Below are 12,728 nucleotides of genomic sequence, written 5' to 3'. Positions count from 1 at the left end.
ATTCCACAAATAACAAATATAAATATGTATACTATAACAAATGTAAGTGTATACAAAAATCCATATCAAGAACAAGTCAGGTAACATGATACCCACCTGGGGACCAGTGAATCTTCAAATTGTTACAAAATGGCAAATGTTGGCATCCGAATATACAGCACGTCTGCTGTGGGTTGAAGCACACTTTGAACTAATGCTGCACACCTCAAGAACCTGCCTAACACTGATTTTCCTCCCCTTGGTTGTTCCCATACGCTTCCGTACAAGAACAGTGCAACAGTCTTGGAATGGGGATGCTGACCTACATGGTCCACTCACCTGGGGAAGGTAAGAGGAGATGCCATACCCAATCTTCTGCTATAGAGTCCTTGGCTTCTAAGAAGACTGTAGCATGTCTTCGGGACAGCCCAGGGAATGCTCTCCCAGGGATGACCCCCATCCATATTCGCATGAATGGGATTACCCTCCCAGACCTGTATGGCCATCGTCACCATGGGCTGACAACCACCCTTGGCCATTCTTACCTGCCGGGGCTTAGGCCTCAGCAGGTACAGTTAGGGTGCTAGGTATCTCTTGCCTGTCCTCCACCTCCTCGGAGTGGTCCGCGAACTGGGGACCAGACAGGCCTAGGGTTCGGGACCAGAAATGTTCACATTCCCATCCCTTCCTGGGCGTGGAAGCATAAGTTCCGGATTCGGTCCGTGGACAAGAACCATCAGATGCTCGAATGGTTGAGATTACCAGGGGACTCTGGCAGAATTTTCAGAGATCGTCTTGTTTGATGAGCAGTTTAATAAATTGAGTAAGAGACTGTGATTTTCTTGACTGACTGTTTGTCAGTCATCAAAGCTTTACGGGAATCCCAAAAGGAACCCAAAGTCTCAATGGACTTGACATGGTTGCAACTTGGACCAGGTGAATTCTCTGTATGAGGAGGACATTTCACTTTGCAAGACACTTCCTCAGCCTCCCACTTGCCAGAGGAATACTACTTCTTTATATCCGAAAGTCCTTTACCTTACCAAACAGGTTGACCTGAACCTGGTTCCCTTGTGCCCAGGTTCATTGCTGGACTGCCTCCATGTAGAGGGAGTTTCCCTGTCACAGTAGGATGCAGCGGCATTGGAATCGACTGCCATGGCTGCATTGTAAATGATGACCTGGAAAGATCTTTGGTCCCTTGCAGTGGCAAAGATCACTTCTTCCACTTTGGGCTCTTGTAATTCTGAAGAGGAAACTACATTCAGGAGGCTAATGTTGTCTGGAGGTAGAGGCATCTCCTACTAACCCACCAAAAAACTAACCTGTAGGCAAACCTGGTGCTCAAGAAGAGTCTTGCTAGGAAGTACCATGATTGAGGCTCTGTCTTGACTCAGGTCACCAGCTTTGTTGGTTTCGAGTTAGCATTGGCACTCAGGAATGGACTGGTACTGGGTTCTGCTTCCCTCTTCCTTAGAGGAGAAGTGGATGCTGTGTTGGACAGGCGAAGGATTGAAATAACAGTCCCCATTTTTACCAGGCAGTGGTCAAGACCTCCAGAGTGGAAACCTTCGGAGTTACAGAGTGCAAACTGAGTTACCACCACCCCTCATCAACATTCTGCTCCGTTTGCAGGCATACAGTCGACCCTCAGGATTCGCTGGAGATAAGGACGACAGCCCCCCATGAATAGCTAAAATCTGAAAATACTTGACACTGCTGTAAAAATGCTTATACGTACTACAGTTATTCCTCAATTCATGAACGTAATTCATTTGATGACGCAGTTTGTGACCTGAATAAATTTTTCTCATTTAAATATACAGGCAGTTCCTGGTTATCAGTGGCCTCGGTTATTGGCGATCCCGTTTTATGGGGCTTGTTTAGTGCTGAAATGTAACGATTTCTGGCTATTGGCACCAGTAAGCACTGAAAATCGCTGATTTTTGGTTGTCGGTGATTTTCACTTATCATCTTGCCTAAGGTGTACAGTGGCAAAGAGAGGATGTGAGTAAGTGACTGGCCTCCTTCCTTTTCTCTTTTACCTTTCCTCTCTCACAGAAGAGAGGCAAGGGGCCAGCTGTCACATGCTGGTCAGGTGTGTCGTGCAGGTGAACCAACATAACTGAGTACCCTATCTATAATCTAGAGTAGATTATTAGGTGCAAGTCCTCCCCCTTTCTCTAGCAAGGACAGAGGGGGGCCAACAATAAAACAAACCTGTTGGTTATATGAGCCTTTTATTGTCTCAGACTATCGATTTATCCAAGCCTTTTTGAATCAGTGACACAAACTCATTAATTCTAAAGGCCCAGAAGTCTGACAGTCGAACATCCCACATGTTCAACAGAACAAAGGCATGGGACTCCTTCTTCTGTTCTTCAAGACCAGGAACAGAAGCCCCAGTGTACAGAACTACCAGTCGGTTCAAAGATTTACTCGGATTCCACCCACCAAGAGTAAGTCTCCTTATGTAAAGACTGAAGATTTGTATTTGTGTAGGAACAAACTACAAAATTTATAAGTACGCAATTTGTATTTTTCCCAACATACATGCCTTAAGGTCTTTATATTTATGGTCTACCTCAGCCACCCCTTATTCTGATACCTCGGGCGAGAGGGAAAGTGAGTGCGTATCAGTGGGTGGGCAGAGCTGCTGCCCTTACCATCAGTAGTTAACTACATTGTTTATAAGTTAAACGGCCGTTCCCAGCTTGTGCTACAAGTAATATCCTTATGTAAAGACCTCCTGGTTTGTATGTTAGAAAAAAGACAAATTACTTGAAAGATTTGTAGTATTATACCAAGAAAATAAATTTAGACAATTGAAATAAATACTAAGGCAAAAGCTTAAACACTTCTAAAGTACTGTTGACAACCCCAAAGACATATGAAACAGGGAGGAAAATTGTAGTTACTTCCTTTTGATGTGTTAGAGGCCTCATACGTAAACAGTTCATAAAAGCTGCTCAGCTGCTTGTGTTTAAGAGCCTGGCCTACAGTATGCAGTACAGTAATAATGTCCAAATGGTGGCTTAATAGGATGGATGGGTTTATAATGAAACTGATATTTTTGGTGAACAAAAGTGAAATACAAATGCATGAACATTTTTTTTGAAGTTTTTGTAAAAATGATTACCCCCCACACATCTTGCTGATTATCGGTACGTATTGTAGTATATTTTGCCGAGTTACAGCTAAACTAAATGTATGAATGTTAAACTTTTCTTAGAATATGTCTGTAATTCTTCACTGTATATAGAGATATTTGTTTTTCAGTTGGAGAATACCTGCAATACATCATGTGCGATGGTTAAATTTGACTTTGGTGCTTATCCATCTCATGTGAGAGATTTTAGGCTCAAGGCTTATCGGCCAATTATCATACAGGTAAGACTGGGAAGGTTTTTAGTTGTATTTGAAGAATTAAGAATAAGAAAATGAAATTTATGATGCATGAATAGGCAAAGCGTTTATTCTTTTCAAGCCAAATCATAATAAATTTTACAATGAATAAAAGGAATTGAAAGGAATTTTTAGTACCATACTGAGGCATAGCATCAAATTCAATTCCAAATCTGTATTTGTGTAACAAAGTCTAAAATTTTAGCTTTTGTGCAAGCTTTTTGCTTGAAGTATAGATCCATTATTGTTAGATTGGCCTCAGTGACATGATTGGTATGGTCTTGGACTGCCACCTCGGTGGCCGCGAGTTTGATTCTCGAGCATTCCACTGAGGGGTTAGAGATGTGTATTTCTGGTAATAGAAGTTCACCCTCGACGTGGTTTGGAAGTCACGTAAAGCTGTTGGTCCTGTTGCTGAATAACCACTGGTTCCATGCAATGTAAAAACAACATACAAACAAACATTATTGTTAGGTATAAGTATGGTTAAAATGGATTAATCAAGTTTTTCTGATGGAGATAAATGTGAAATTCATTTAAATCACATAAAAACTATTAAAAACAAGATTTCATGTAGGTAGTACATTATAAGTTTGAAAGTAACAATTACCATTTTGTTTTTAAAGATGGATTGTATGTTGAAATTAAGTAATCCATGCTATCATGTTATGTTGTTTTCATCTTCTACCAAAAAAGGAAATCATTAAAATATATGGTTAAAAAGTTAGATTATTGGGCATATTTTTTTAAGTATAACTTACCAAGTAAACATAGCTAAGAATTTCTAAGTACCTGTAGCTAAGATTTTAAAATTGTAGTAGCAATTCTTTTGTTTTTTTGTATGTTGGTACCTCCGCTTATTACAGGGGGAATAGGGATATAGCAAAGCAAACTAGCTCAATTTATTTCTACCACTATTGATGAAGGTTGTCGTGAGTAGCTCTTGAAAATTTGGATCATTGTTTACTGGTTGTTCAGGATATCGGTGAAGTTCCATAGTATATTCTTTTGGTATTCACTATTGGGTGTTGTTTATTTAGTCAGGCGTCGGGAAGACTTTGTGACTTTAACTGATGATGTCTGACTCAGGAGTGACTGGTATTTGGTACTGTAACAAAGATTGTAGGAACCAGTTGACTTCTGCTAGGTACGACGCACACATGGTATGTACTAAGTGTAAGGGTGAGAGTTGCTTTCCAGAACTAAGATGTTCTGAATGTGTAGGCTGGGATGAGAAGCAATGGAAGTTTTTGGCTCCTCCTTTATCCAAGGTGGAGAGAGATAGGCTATGTAAAGCGACTGCTGGACACGAAAGGTCGTTAGCTAGTCAGGAGTCTTTAAAATCATTGTCTGATGTACCTATTATTTCTGTTTCATCTCCAAAACCCAGTGTTTCTTCTGTCCCACCTAATACTTTACCCAGCTCCCATGTTTTCGAACCCAGTTCCATTGCCAGTCTTGAAGCAAGGTTCGAGCGTAAGTTCACATTATTAACTAATTCATTACCTCAGTACGTGTTCTTGTCGAACGAGACTAAATTGCAGTGTTGTGGGGGAGCTGGCTGTCCATCCCTCCTATTCTCCCAGGCGAGGTCCCTGACATACTTCCCCACACCTGGGAGAAGTTATACCGCAGGTCCGGGGAAGGTTGGTTGGGTCTCCCCACAGGCAGTTGGCCCCTCACTCGCACCTGTTGGTGTCTCCCAGGTTGCAAAAGAGTTAAAAAGAAAGCCATTGGAAAGGTGTCCTGGATTGTGCACATTGCCTTTCGTCCAGCTCGGATGAGTCTAGTCCTGCGAAATGGTGTTTTTGGCATGACAGTAAGAAGTCTAGACTGTTGAAAAAGTCTGTGGCTGTAGTATCTTGCATTCCTCAGGTGCCTGCTAAGAAGGCTAATGAAGTTAAGCCTTCATGCAGTTTCTGGGACAGACCAGAGACTTTTCTTTAAAGGATCTCCGGATCGTCGTAAATGCTCGGGTTTGGTGCATGACTTACCACCAGTTTTGACATCGCTTCAGCAAGCAGTTTCAGTGGGTATTTAGCCCCTTGAGTGCCCAGTTCCTCTTACTTCTTTGGCCCCCATGCTCCAGTGTTGAATGAGAACACAGTGTCTCCTTTAGTAATTCCCAATCGCCTTTATTCCGAGCATTTGGTATCTGACAGACATGTTTCCATGTGCGAGTACTTCAGGGTTCCGCAATGGCACCATAGCGTCCATTAGCGCAAGAGCTCCCCTTGGCGCAGAAGCACCCATTGGCGCTGGAATTCTCTAATTCTGTTGAGCGCCCATTGATGCAAGAGCTCCCTTAGGTGCAGGGGCGCCCATTGGTGCCGGAACTCACTCTATCTGTTGAGCTTCCTTAGGAGCAGGATTTTCTTTTTGTGCCCATTGGTGCACGGACTCCCTTCGGTACAGGAGCACCCACGGATGCATCAGCTCCCATCTGTTGTTGAGCCACCAACTTCTGTCAAGCCCCCACTGGCTTATGAATGCACTTTGGCACCTGGATGTCCATTGGCGTCTAGGCTTCCTCTGCCGTCAGATCGCCCTTCGGCGCAGGAATTTTGTACATGAACTTTCCTGTCAGACATATACTTAGCTTACGTCTCTGACGTCACGACAGAATTCAAAACTCGCGGCTAACGCGACAGGTAGGTCAGGTGATCTACCTTACCCGCCGCTGGGAGGCGGGTGTAAGAACCATCATACCTTTCTTGCCAGATTTTTTCTGTCGTCGGTGTCGACCACACCTGTTGTCGGTACCTCTTGACAGTTGGATTCTTTTCTCGTTTTCGCCCTGGATTGTTTCTACGGACTTTTGGTGAAGTACCCGATCTTTTGGCCTGGCATTCGCGATTTGTGGACAGTTATTGGACTTTTCTTTGGATTTTTCTTGGATTCATGATGTCTGATGTTGATACTAAGAAAACTGCTATGTTTAGAGTTTGTTGTATGACTGAGTGTAAGGTGAGGCTACCGAAAGCTGCGGTAGACCCTCACACGGTATGTTTGAAGTGTAGAGGGAATGAATGCACCTTTAATAACCCTTGTAATGAATGTGAAAAGCTGAATGAGGATGAATGGAAGTCTTTGTCTTCCTACTTGAGGAAGCTTGAAAAGGATAAAGTTAGGAAAGCTTCTTCCAGGAGCAGTAGTAGATCTCGTATTAGCGAGTTGGATGTAGATAATCCTATTTTAGAAGTAGCTCCTTTGTCAGTTTCAGCTCCTGCTCCCTGCACCGAAGCCGAAGATGCGCCTTCGGAAGTGGCCTCAATGAAAGCCACCATTCGCAGTATGGAGAGGAAAATCAAGCAACTAGAAGGTAAGAGTGATTCCAATAGTGATTTGTGCAGTGAACCCAGTGCAGTGGAGGGTGCGTCTGATCGGCTCCCTAATGCTTCCAGGCCTAGACCTCTTCCAGACTCCCAGTCCCAGTGGAGGAGGAAAGTCGAAAGCCGCAGGAAGGTTAGGGAGCATCCCCCAACGGTCAGGCGTCCCCCCTCGGTAGCTCCTGTTGATCGTTCCCAGGCTACCTTGGATCGCTCCAAGAGAGAAATTTTGCGCCAGTGCTTCTCGTCTTCGCCTTCGCCTTCTCCTAAAAGAGGATGGAGCTCTTCGGAAGCCTCGCGCCTTCGAGAGAGCCTGGAACGCTCCCTGCGCCCGCCCTTCCAGCCCTGAAGTTTTTTCGGAAGAGCCTGAGGTGGAAGCGAAGAAGCGTAAGAGATCTCAGGAGTATCGTTCTCCGAGCGGAGATCGAGCCTCGTCTCCTGTTCACGAGTTTGTGAATTCTCCTGCAAGGGTGTTGGCTAACCTTCAGGCGCAAATTTCGGCTCTGGCTGGCTCTCTTTGCGTGTCTTCTCGTCGTAGGAAGGACGTCTCGCTTCCTGTAAGAAGTCCAGGCTCCCCTCTCCTGACTCTCACTATTCGACGGAAGCGGTGCGCTCACCTGTGCGTTCGGATGCTCGCAGGAGGCTTTCTGCTTCGGACAAGATCACATCTGCGTCTAAGCGACATTCGCCTGACAGACAAGTTTCTCCTTCGGACAAGGAGCAAACTGCGCGTAGGAGATCCTCACCCTACAGACGCTCTTCTTGAGACAGGATCGCTCCCCTTGACAGGCGCCAAGAGCCTAGTAGGCACTACTCACCTCGTAGCCGCATCCTCGTCTCGCCTCCACTCTCCGGTTGACAAGCGCCCTAAATCGGACAGGCGCCCTTCGCTGGACAGGCGTCAAGAGCTTGGTAGGCGCGTTTCGCCTGGCAGGCGCTCTTCTCCCGACTTTTACTCGCCTCGAGTCAGGCGCCGAGAGCCTAGCAGGCACTTTTCCCCTGGTAGGCGCTCACCTAGTAGGCGCTCGTCGCCAGAGATTCTCTCGCCTCGGTTCAGGCGCCAAGAGCCTGGTAGGCGACTTTTCGTTTTTTTATGGCAGGCGCCGTTCGCCTGGTAGCCGCTCTCCTTTGGATAAGGCGCCCAAGGAGCCTGATAGAAGTTCTTCTTCAAACAGGCGCTCTGGCACCTGACTGCCGCCTGACTCCTATTAGGCCTTCAAGAATCTGGGAAACGCACTCCTCCAGACAAGAAGGATGTTGCAAGTAGACACTTGCCTGAAGCATTGTCTCCAAGACGTATACGTCTAACTTCCTCTAGAGACTCCTTTAAGAATAGTCGCGCCTCTAAGGATCAGGAGGGCTCTTCAGCTCAGGAGGAACAGGACCCCTCAGAAGAAGAAGGACCAAAAGACGCCTCAGTTTCCTCCTATAAGAGACTAACAGAGTTACTCCTGCAAGAGTTTGGAGATATCCTTTCTCCTGTGGCTCCCCCTTCTCCTCTTTCGTTATTCTCCACTTCAAAGACGTCGAAGGTTTCGTCTTGTGTAAGGATGAACCTACTGTTTCCATGAAGAAGGCGCTGAGAGGTTTTGGGGAATGGCTCCTTTCTAAGGAAGAGAAGGGAAGACGGTTTTTTTTTCTCCGTCCTAAACTGACCGGCAGATTGGGATTCTGGTACGAATCGGGAGAACCTTTAGGCCTCGCTCTCCCTTCGTCTGCGGACTCGGACTTCTCTTCATTAGTGGATTCTGCTCGTCGTTCCGCCCTCTTGTCCGCCAAGACTACGTTGGGGAATGAACGAACTTGACCACTTACTGAAGGGGAATGTTCCGAGTCTGGAAGTTTTCAACTTCCTTGATTGGTCTTTGGGTGTGGCTAATAAGACCCAGACCCCAGATGCTCTGTCTCCTGAAGATCTTAACTGTGTCCTCACTTGCATGGATAAAGCAGTGAGAGACGGATCGAGTGAAGTCTCCTCACTGTTTGGAGCTGGAGTGCTTAAGAAACGGTCGGTCTACTGTTCGTTTCTCACGAAGGCAGTGTCTCATGCGCAAAGGGCCTCGCTCTTGTATGCTCAACTCTCTCCTCTTCTGTTCCCCAAGAAAATTATCCAAGATGTCTCGAGTGCCCTTTCAGCTAAGGCTACTCAGGACATGTTAGCCCAGGCCGGCCAGGAAAACCGAAAACTCGCTCTGTCTTCCAACCCAAGACCAAGAAAGAGACTCCTCTGAGACAGGAGCCCTTTCGAGGAGGACCCGCTGTCAGAGGTTCTGCAACCAGAGGGACTAGACCTTTTAAGAGAGGTAAAACTTCTCTAATTCAGTCAGAGGGAAGAAAATAGCGGTCAAGGACTCCAGACATCAGTGGGTACCAGACTACTGAAAACATTGCCGACGTCTGGGCCCACAAAGGGGCAGACAATTGGTCCCTATCGATTGTCAGCAAAGGATACCTCATTCCCTTCTCGTCAAGACCACCATTGACGACAACTCCGAGGGAGTTGGTAGCCAAGTACAAGGACCCCATCATGAATCAAAGCCCTTTCTCTAGCAGTAGATCTCATGCTAGAGAAGGAGGCTATAGAACTAGTGAAAGATCCCCGCTCTGCGGGCTTTTACAACAGACTTTTCCTAGTTCCGAAGAACTCAGGAGGATGGAGACCGGTGTTGGATGTAAGCGCCCTGAACGTCTTTGTGGAAAAGAGGAAGTTCGCCATGGAGACAACTTCCTCAGTGTTAGCGGCTCTTTGTCCAGGGGACTGGTTGGTGTCTCTAGACCTTCAGGACGCTTACTTTCATGTGCCGATCCATCCTTCTTCACGGAAGTATCTACGATTCATGATGGGAGGAAACATCTTCCAATTCAAGGCCTTGTGCTTCGGCCTATCAACTGCACCCCAAGTTTTCACGGGGTTAATGAAAAACGTGGCGCAGTGGCTACATTTGGAGGGAGTGTGAGGATGTCGCTTTATCTCGACGACTGGCTTAATCAGAGCAGAGTCTCAAGAAAGATGTCTGGAGGACCTTCAAAGACCCTTACAATGGCAAGTTCGCTGGGACTTCTGGTGAACTTCCAGAAGTCTCAATTAATCCCCAGTCAAGAGAGGATCTATCTGGGGATTCGGATAGCTTCTCTGGCTTTTCGGGCTTTTCCGTCGCCAGAGAGGATAGCTCGTTGCTACGAGAAAATAACGACCTTCCTAGAGAAAGATGCATGCACAGCGAGGGAGTGGATGAGTCTGCTGGGGACACTCTCCTCGCTGGAGCAATTCGTTTCTCTAGGAAGGTTGCATCTCAGGCCTCTACAGTTCTTCCTATACCAGAACTGGAGGCGTCTCTCCCTAGATCTGGAGTTCTCCTTCAAGATCTAAAGGGAAATCAAGAGAGACCTTCGGTGGTGGAACAACCCACTTCGATTTGTGGAAGGAATGTCTCTCTACATGCCGAACCCCAGCCATGTGTTGTTTTCCGACGCATCGGAGGCAGGTTGGGGAGCGACGCTCGGGACAAGAGAAGTGTCAGGCACCTGGAAGGGGGATCAGGTGTCCTGGCACATCAACAAGAAAGAGTTGATGGCAGTCTGGATGGCATTGAAAGCCTTCGAACCCCACGTCCGAAATGCAGTAGTGCAGGTCAATTCGGACAACACAACAGCCTTGGCGTACATCAAAAAAACAGGGGGGGACGCATTCCTCTCCCTGTACGAAAACAGCAAGGGATCTTCTGCTGTGGTCTCAAACAAGGAAGATCAGTCTTCTCACCAGATTCGTACAGGGAGAAAGGAACGTCAGGGCCGATCTCCAGAGCAGGAAGAATCAACTCCTGCCTTCCGAGTGGACCCTCCACTCAGAAGTATGCCAAGACCTGTGGAGAAGATGGGGCAGACCTCACATCGATCTCTTTTGCAACAGCAAAGAACGCAAGAATCGAACTTTACTGCTCCCCCGATCTCAGACCCAGGAGCAGTATCAGTGGATGCGTTTTCTCCTAGATTGGACAGGGCTAGACGTCTACGCCTTTCCCCCCTTCAAAGTACTAGGACAAACCCTCAAGAAATTTTGCTATCTCGGAGAGGACAAGAATGACGCTAGTAGCTCCGTTCTGGCCCGCCCAAGATTGGTTCACAGAGGTACTGGAATGGTTGGTGGACTTTCAAGAGCACTTCCACAAAGACAAGATTTGCTCAAACAACCCCACTTCGACAGGTATCACAGAAACCTCCCCGCTCTCAATCTGACTGGCTTTCGACTGTCAAAAGTCTTGTCAGAGCGAAGGGGTTTTCGACAAAAGCTGCTAAGGCTATCGCCTCAGCTAGAAGACCTTCGACCCTTAAAGTCTACCAGTCGAAGTGGGACGTCTTTCGCCGTTGGTGCAGGAACCAGAAGTTTTCCTCTTCCAGTACCTCTGTGACTCAGATAGCAGATTTCCTAGTTTTCCTCAGAGAAAAATGCGGTTTGGCAGTATCTACTATCAAAGGATACCGAAGCATGCTGGCTGCGGTGTTCAGACATAGGAATTTAGATCTTCGAATAACAAAGATCTTCATGATCTATTAAGATCTTTTGAATCTTCCAAGAAAACCTCGAGCGAAGTTCCAAGTTGGAATCTGGATGTGGTTCTTCGTTTCCTGAGGTCCGCTAGGTTTGAACCACCACATTTAGCCTCCTTCAAAGATCTCACGAGGAAAGCTCTCTTTCTCATGGCTTTAGCATCAGCTAAAAGGGTTAGTGAGATTCATGCCCTAGAAGGAAGGTTAGGTTTCAAAGGAGATTCCGTGGTTTGTTCCTTCCTTCCTTCGTTTTTGGCAAAAAATGAGAACCCCTCAAATCCGTGGCCAAGGAACTTTGAGGTTCGTGGTTTATCTGCCATAGTAGGGAAGAACCTGAAAGAACTCTTTGCCCTGTTAGGAGTTTAAAATACTACCTTCAGAAGAAGAAAACCCTTAAGGGCATTGAGGATAGACTATGGTGTCTGTAAAGGACCCCAGCAGACCATTGTCGAAAAATGCGCTGTCTTTCTTCATTAGAAGTGTGGTGAAAGAAGCACATAAAGCTTGTAATGAGGAACATTTCAAGATCCTAAAAGTCAAGGCTCATGAAGTAAGAGCAATTGCCACTTCCTTGGCCTTTAAGAAGAATATGTCTCTTCAGAATCTGATGAAAACTACATTCTGGGAGATGTAATTCAGTATTCGCCAACCACTACTAAAAGACGTCAGTATTACGTATGACGAGTGCTTCGCGTTAGGCCCGTTACGTATCGGCGGATTCGGTGCTGGGGCAGGGAGCTGGAACATATCCTTAGTAGTTTTCCCTTGTTTTTTTTGTGGTAATTGAGTTTCATATGGTTGTATGAAAAATGATGCAGGTAGGCATCTTTTTTTCGTTTCGTAATGCTAATAACGTTAGTTTGGTTAGGTGATCGGATTTGGTTGAAGCTCCCTGCGTTGGAGTGGACAGGTTCTGTCATAAAAGAGGGCGAACCCCGGCCCCATTGACCATGATCCGACTTGGATTCTACTAAGTAAGCGGATATCAAGTCCCGTTAGTAGACCCAAAGAGTCTTTTCAGCTGTAGGTCACGCCCTCGTTGTAGCTCTTATGGCTATGCAGACTAATAGACAGTATCTATGAAGTCTTCAGCCTAAACAGGTAAGAACCAAGGTTATTTTTATCCTACAACAGTGTTTGTTTACCTTTTCTTTGTTATTTCTGTCTTGTACCCTCCACCAAGGGTGTCAATCAGCTAAGTATATGTCTGACAGGAAAGTTCATGTACAAAATGATATTGTTATTTTACAATAAAGTTTTGTACATACTTACCTGGCAGACATATACGATTGATGGCCCGCCCAGCCTCCCCTCAGGAGACAGGTATAAGAGAGAAAAAATCTGGCAAGAAAGGTATGATGGTTCTTACACCTGCCTCCCAGCGGCGGGTAAGGTAGATCACCTGACCTACCTGTCACGTTAGCGCGAGTTTTGAATTCTGTCGTGACGTCAGAGACGTAAGCTAAG

The 12,728-nt window shown here is 46.1% G+C and overlaps 1 protein-coding gene across 3 annotated transcripts in view; it reads left to right on the top strand.

The window, feature by feature from the left end:
- The window catches only part of LOC135204034 (uncharacterized), a 137,973-nt gene that overhangs the window by 46,600 nt on the left and 78,645 nt on the right, over positions 1 to 12,728 (top strand). For all 3 annotated transcript variants that reach the window (XR_010312080.1, XM_064233976.1, XM_064233975.1), the window contains exon 5: positions 3,259 to 3,369. Coding sequence is in view for 2 of the 3 variants with exons in the window: in XM_064233976.1 (XP_064090046.1) it covers positions 3,259 to 3,369 (111 nt within the window). In the remaining variant the exon portion in view is untranslated. The remainder of the gene's footprint in view (positions 1 to 3,258; positions 3,370 to 12,728) is intronic.

The sequence above is a fragment of the Macrobrachium nipponense genome, chromosome 44 (assembly GCF_015104395.2).
Source record: "Macrobrachium nipponense isolate FS-2020 chromosome 44, ASM1510439v2, whole genome shotgun sequence".
Classification (NCBI taxonomy): Eukaryota; Metazoa; Arthropoda; class Malacostraca; order Decapoda; family Palaemonidae; genus Macrobrachium; species Macrobrachium nipponense.
Note: the sequence above shows the minus strand (reverse complement) of the source record. Positions and strands in the feature narration are given on the sequence as shown.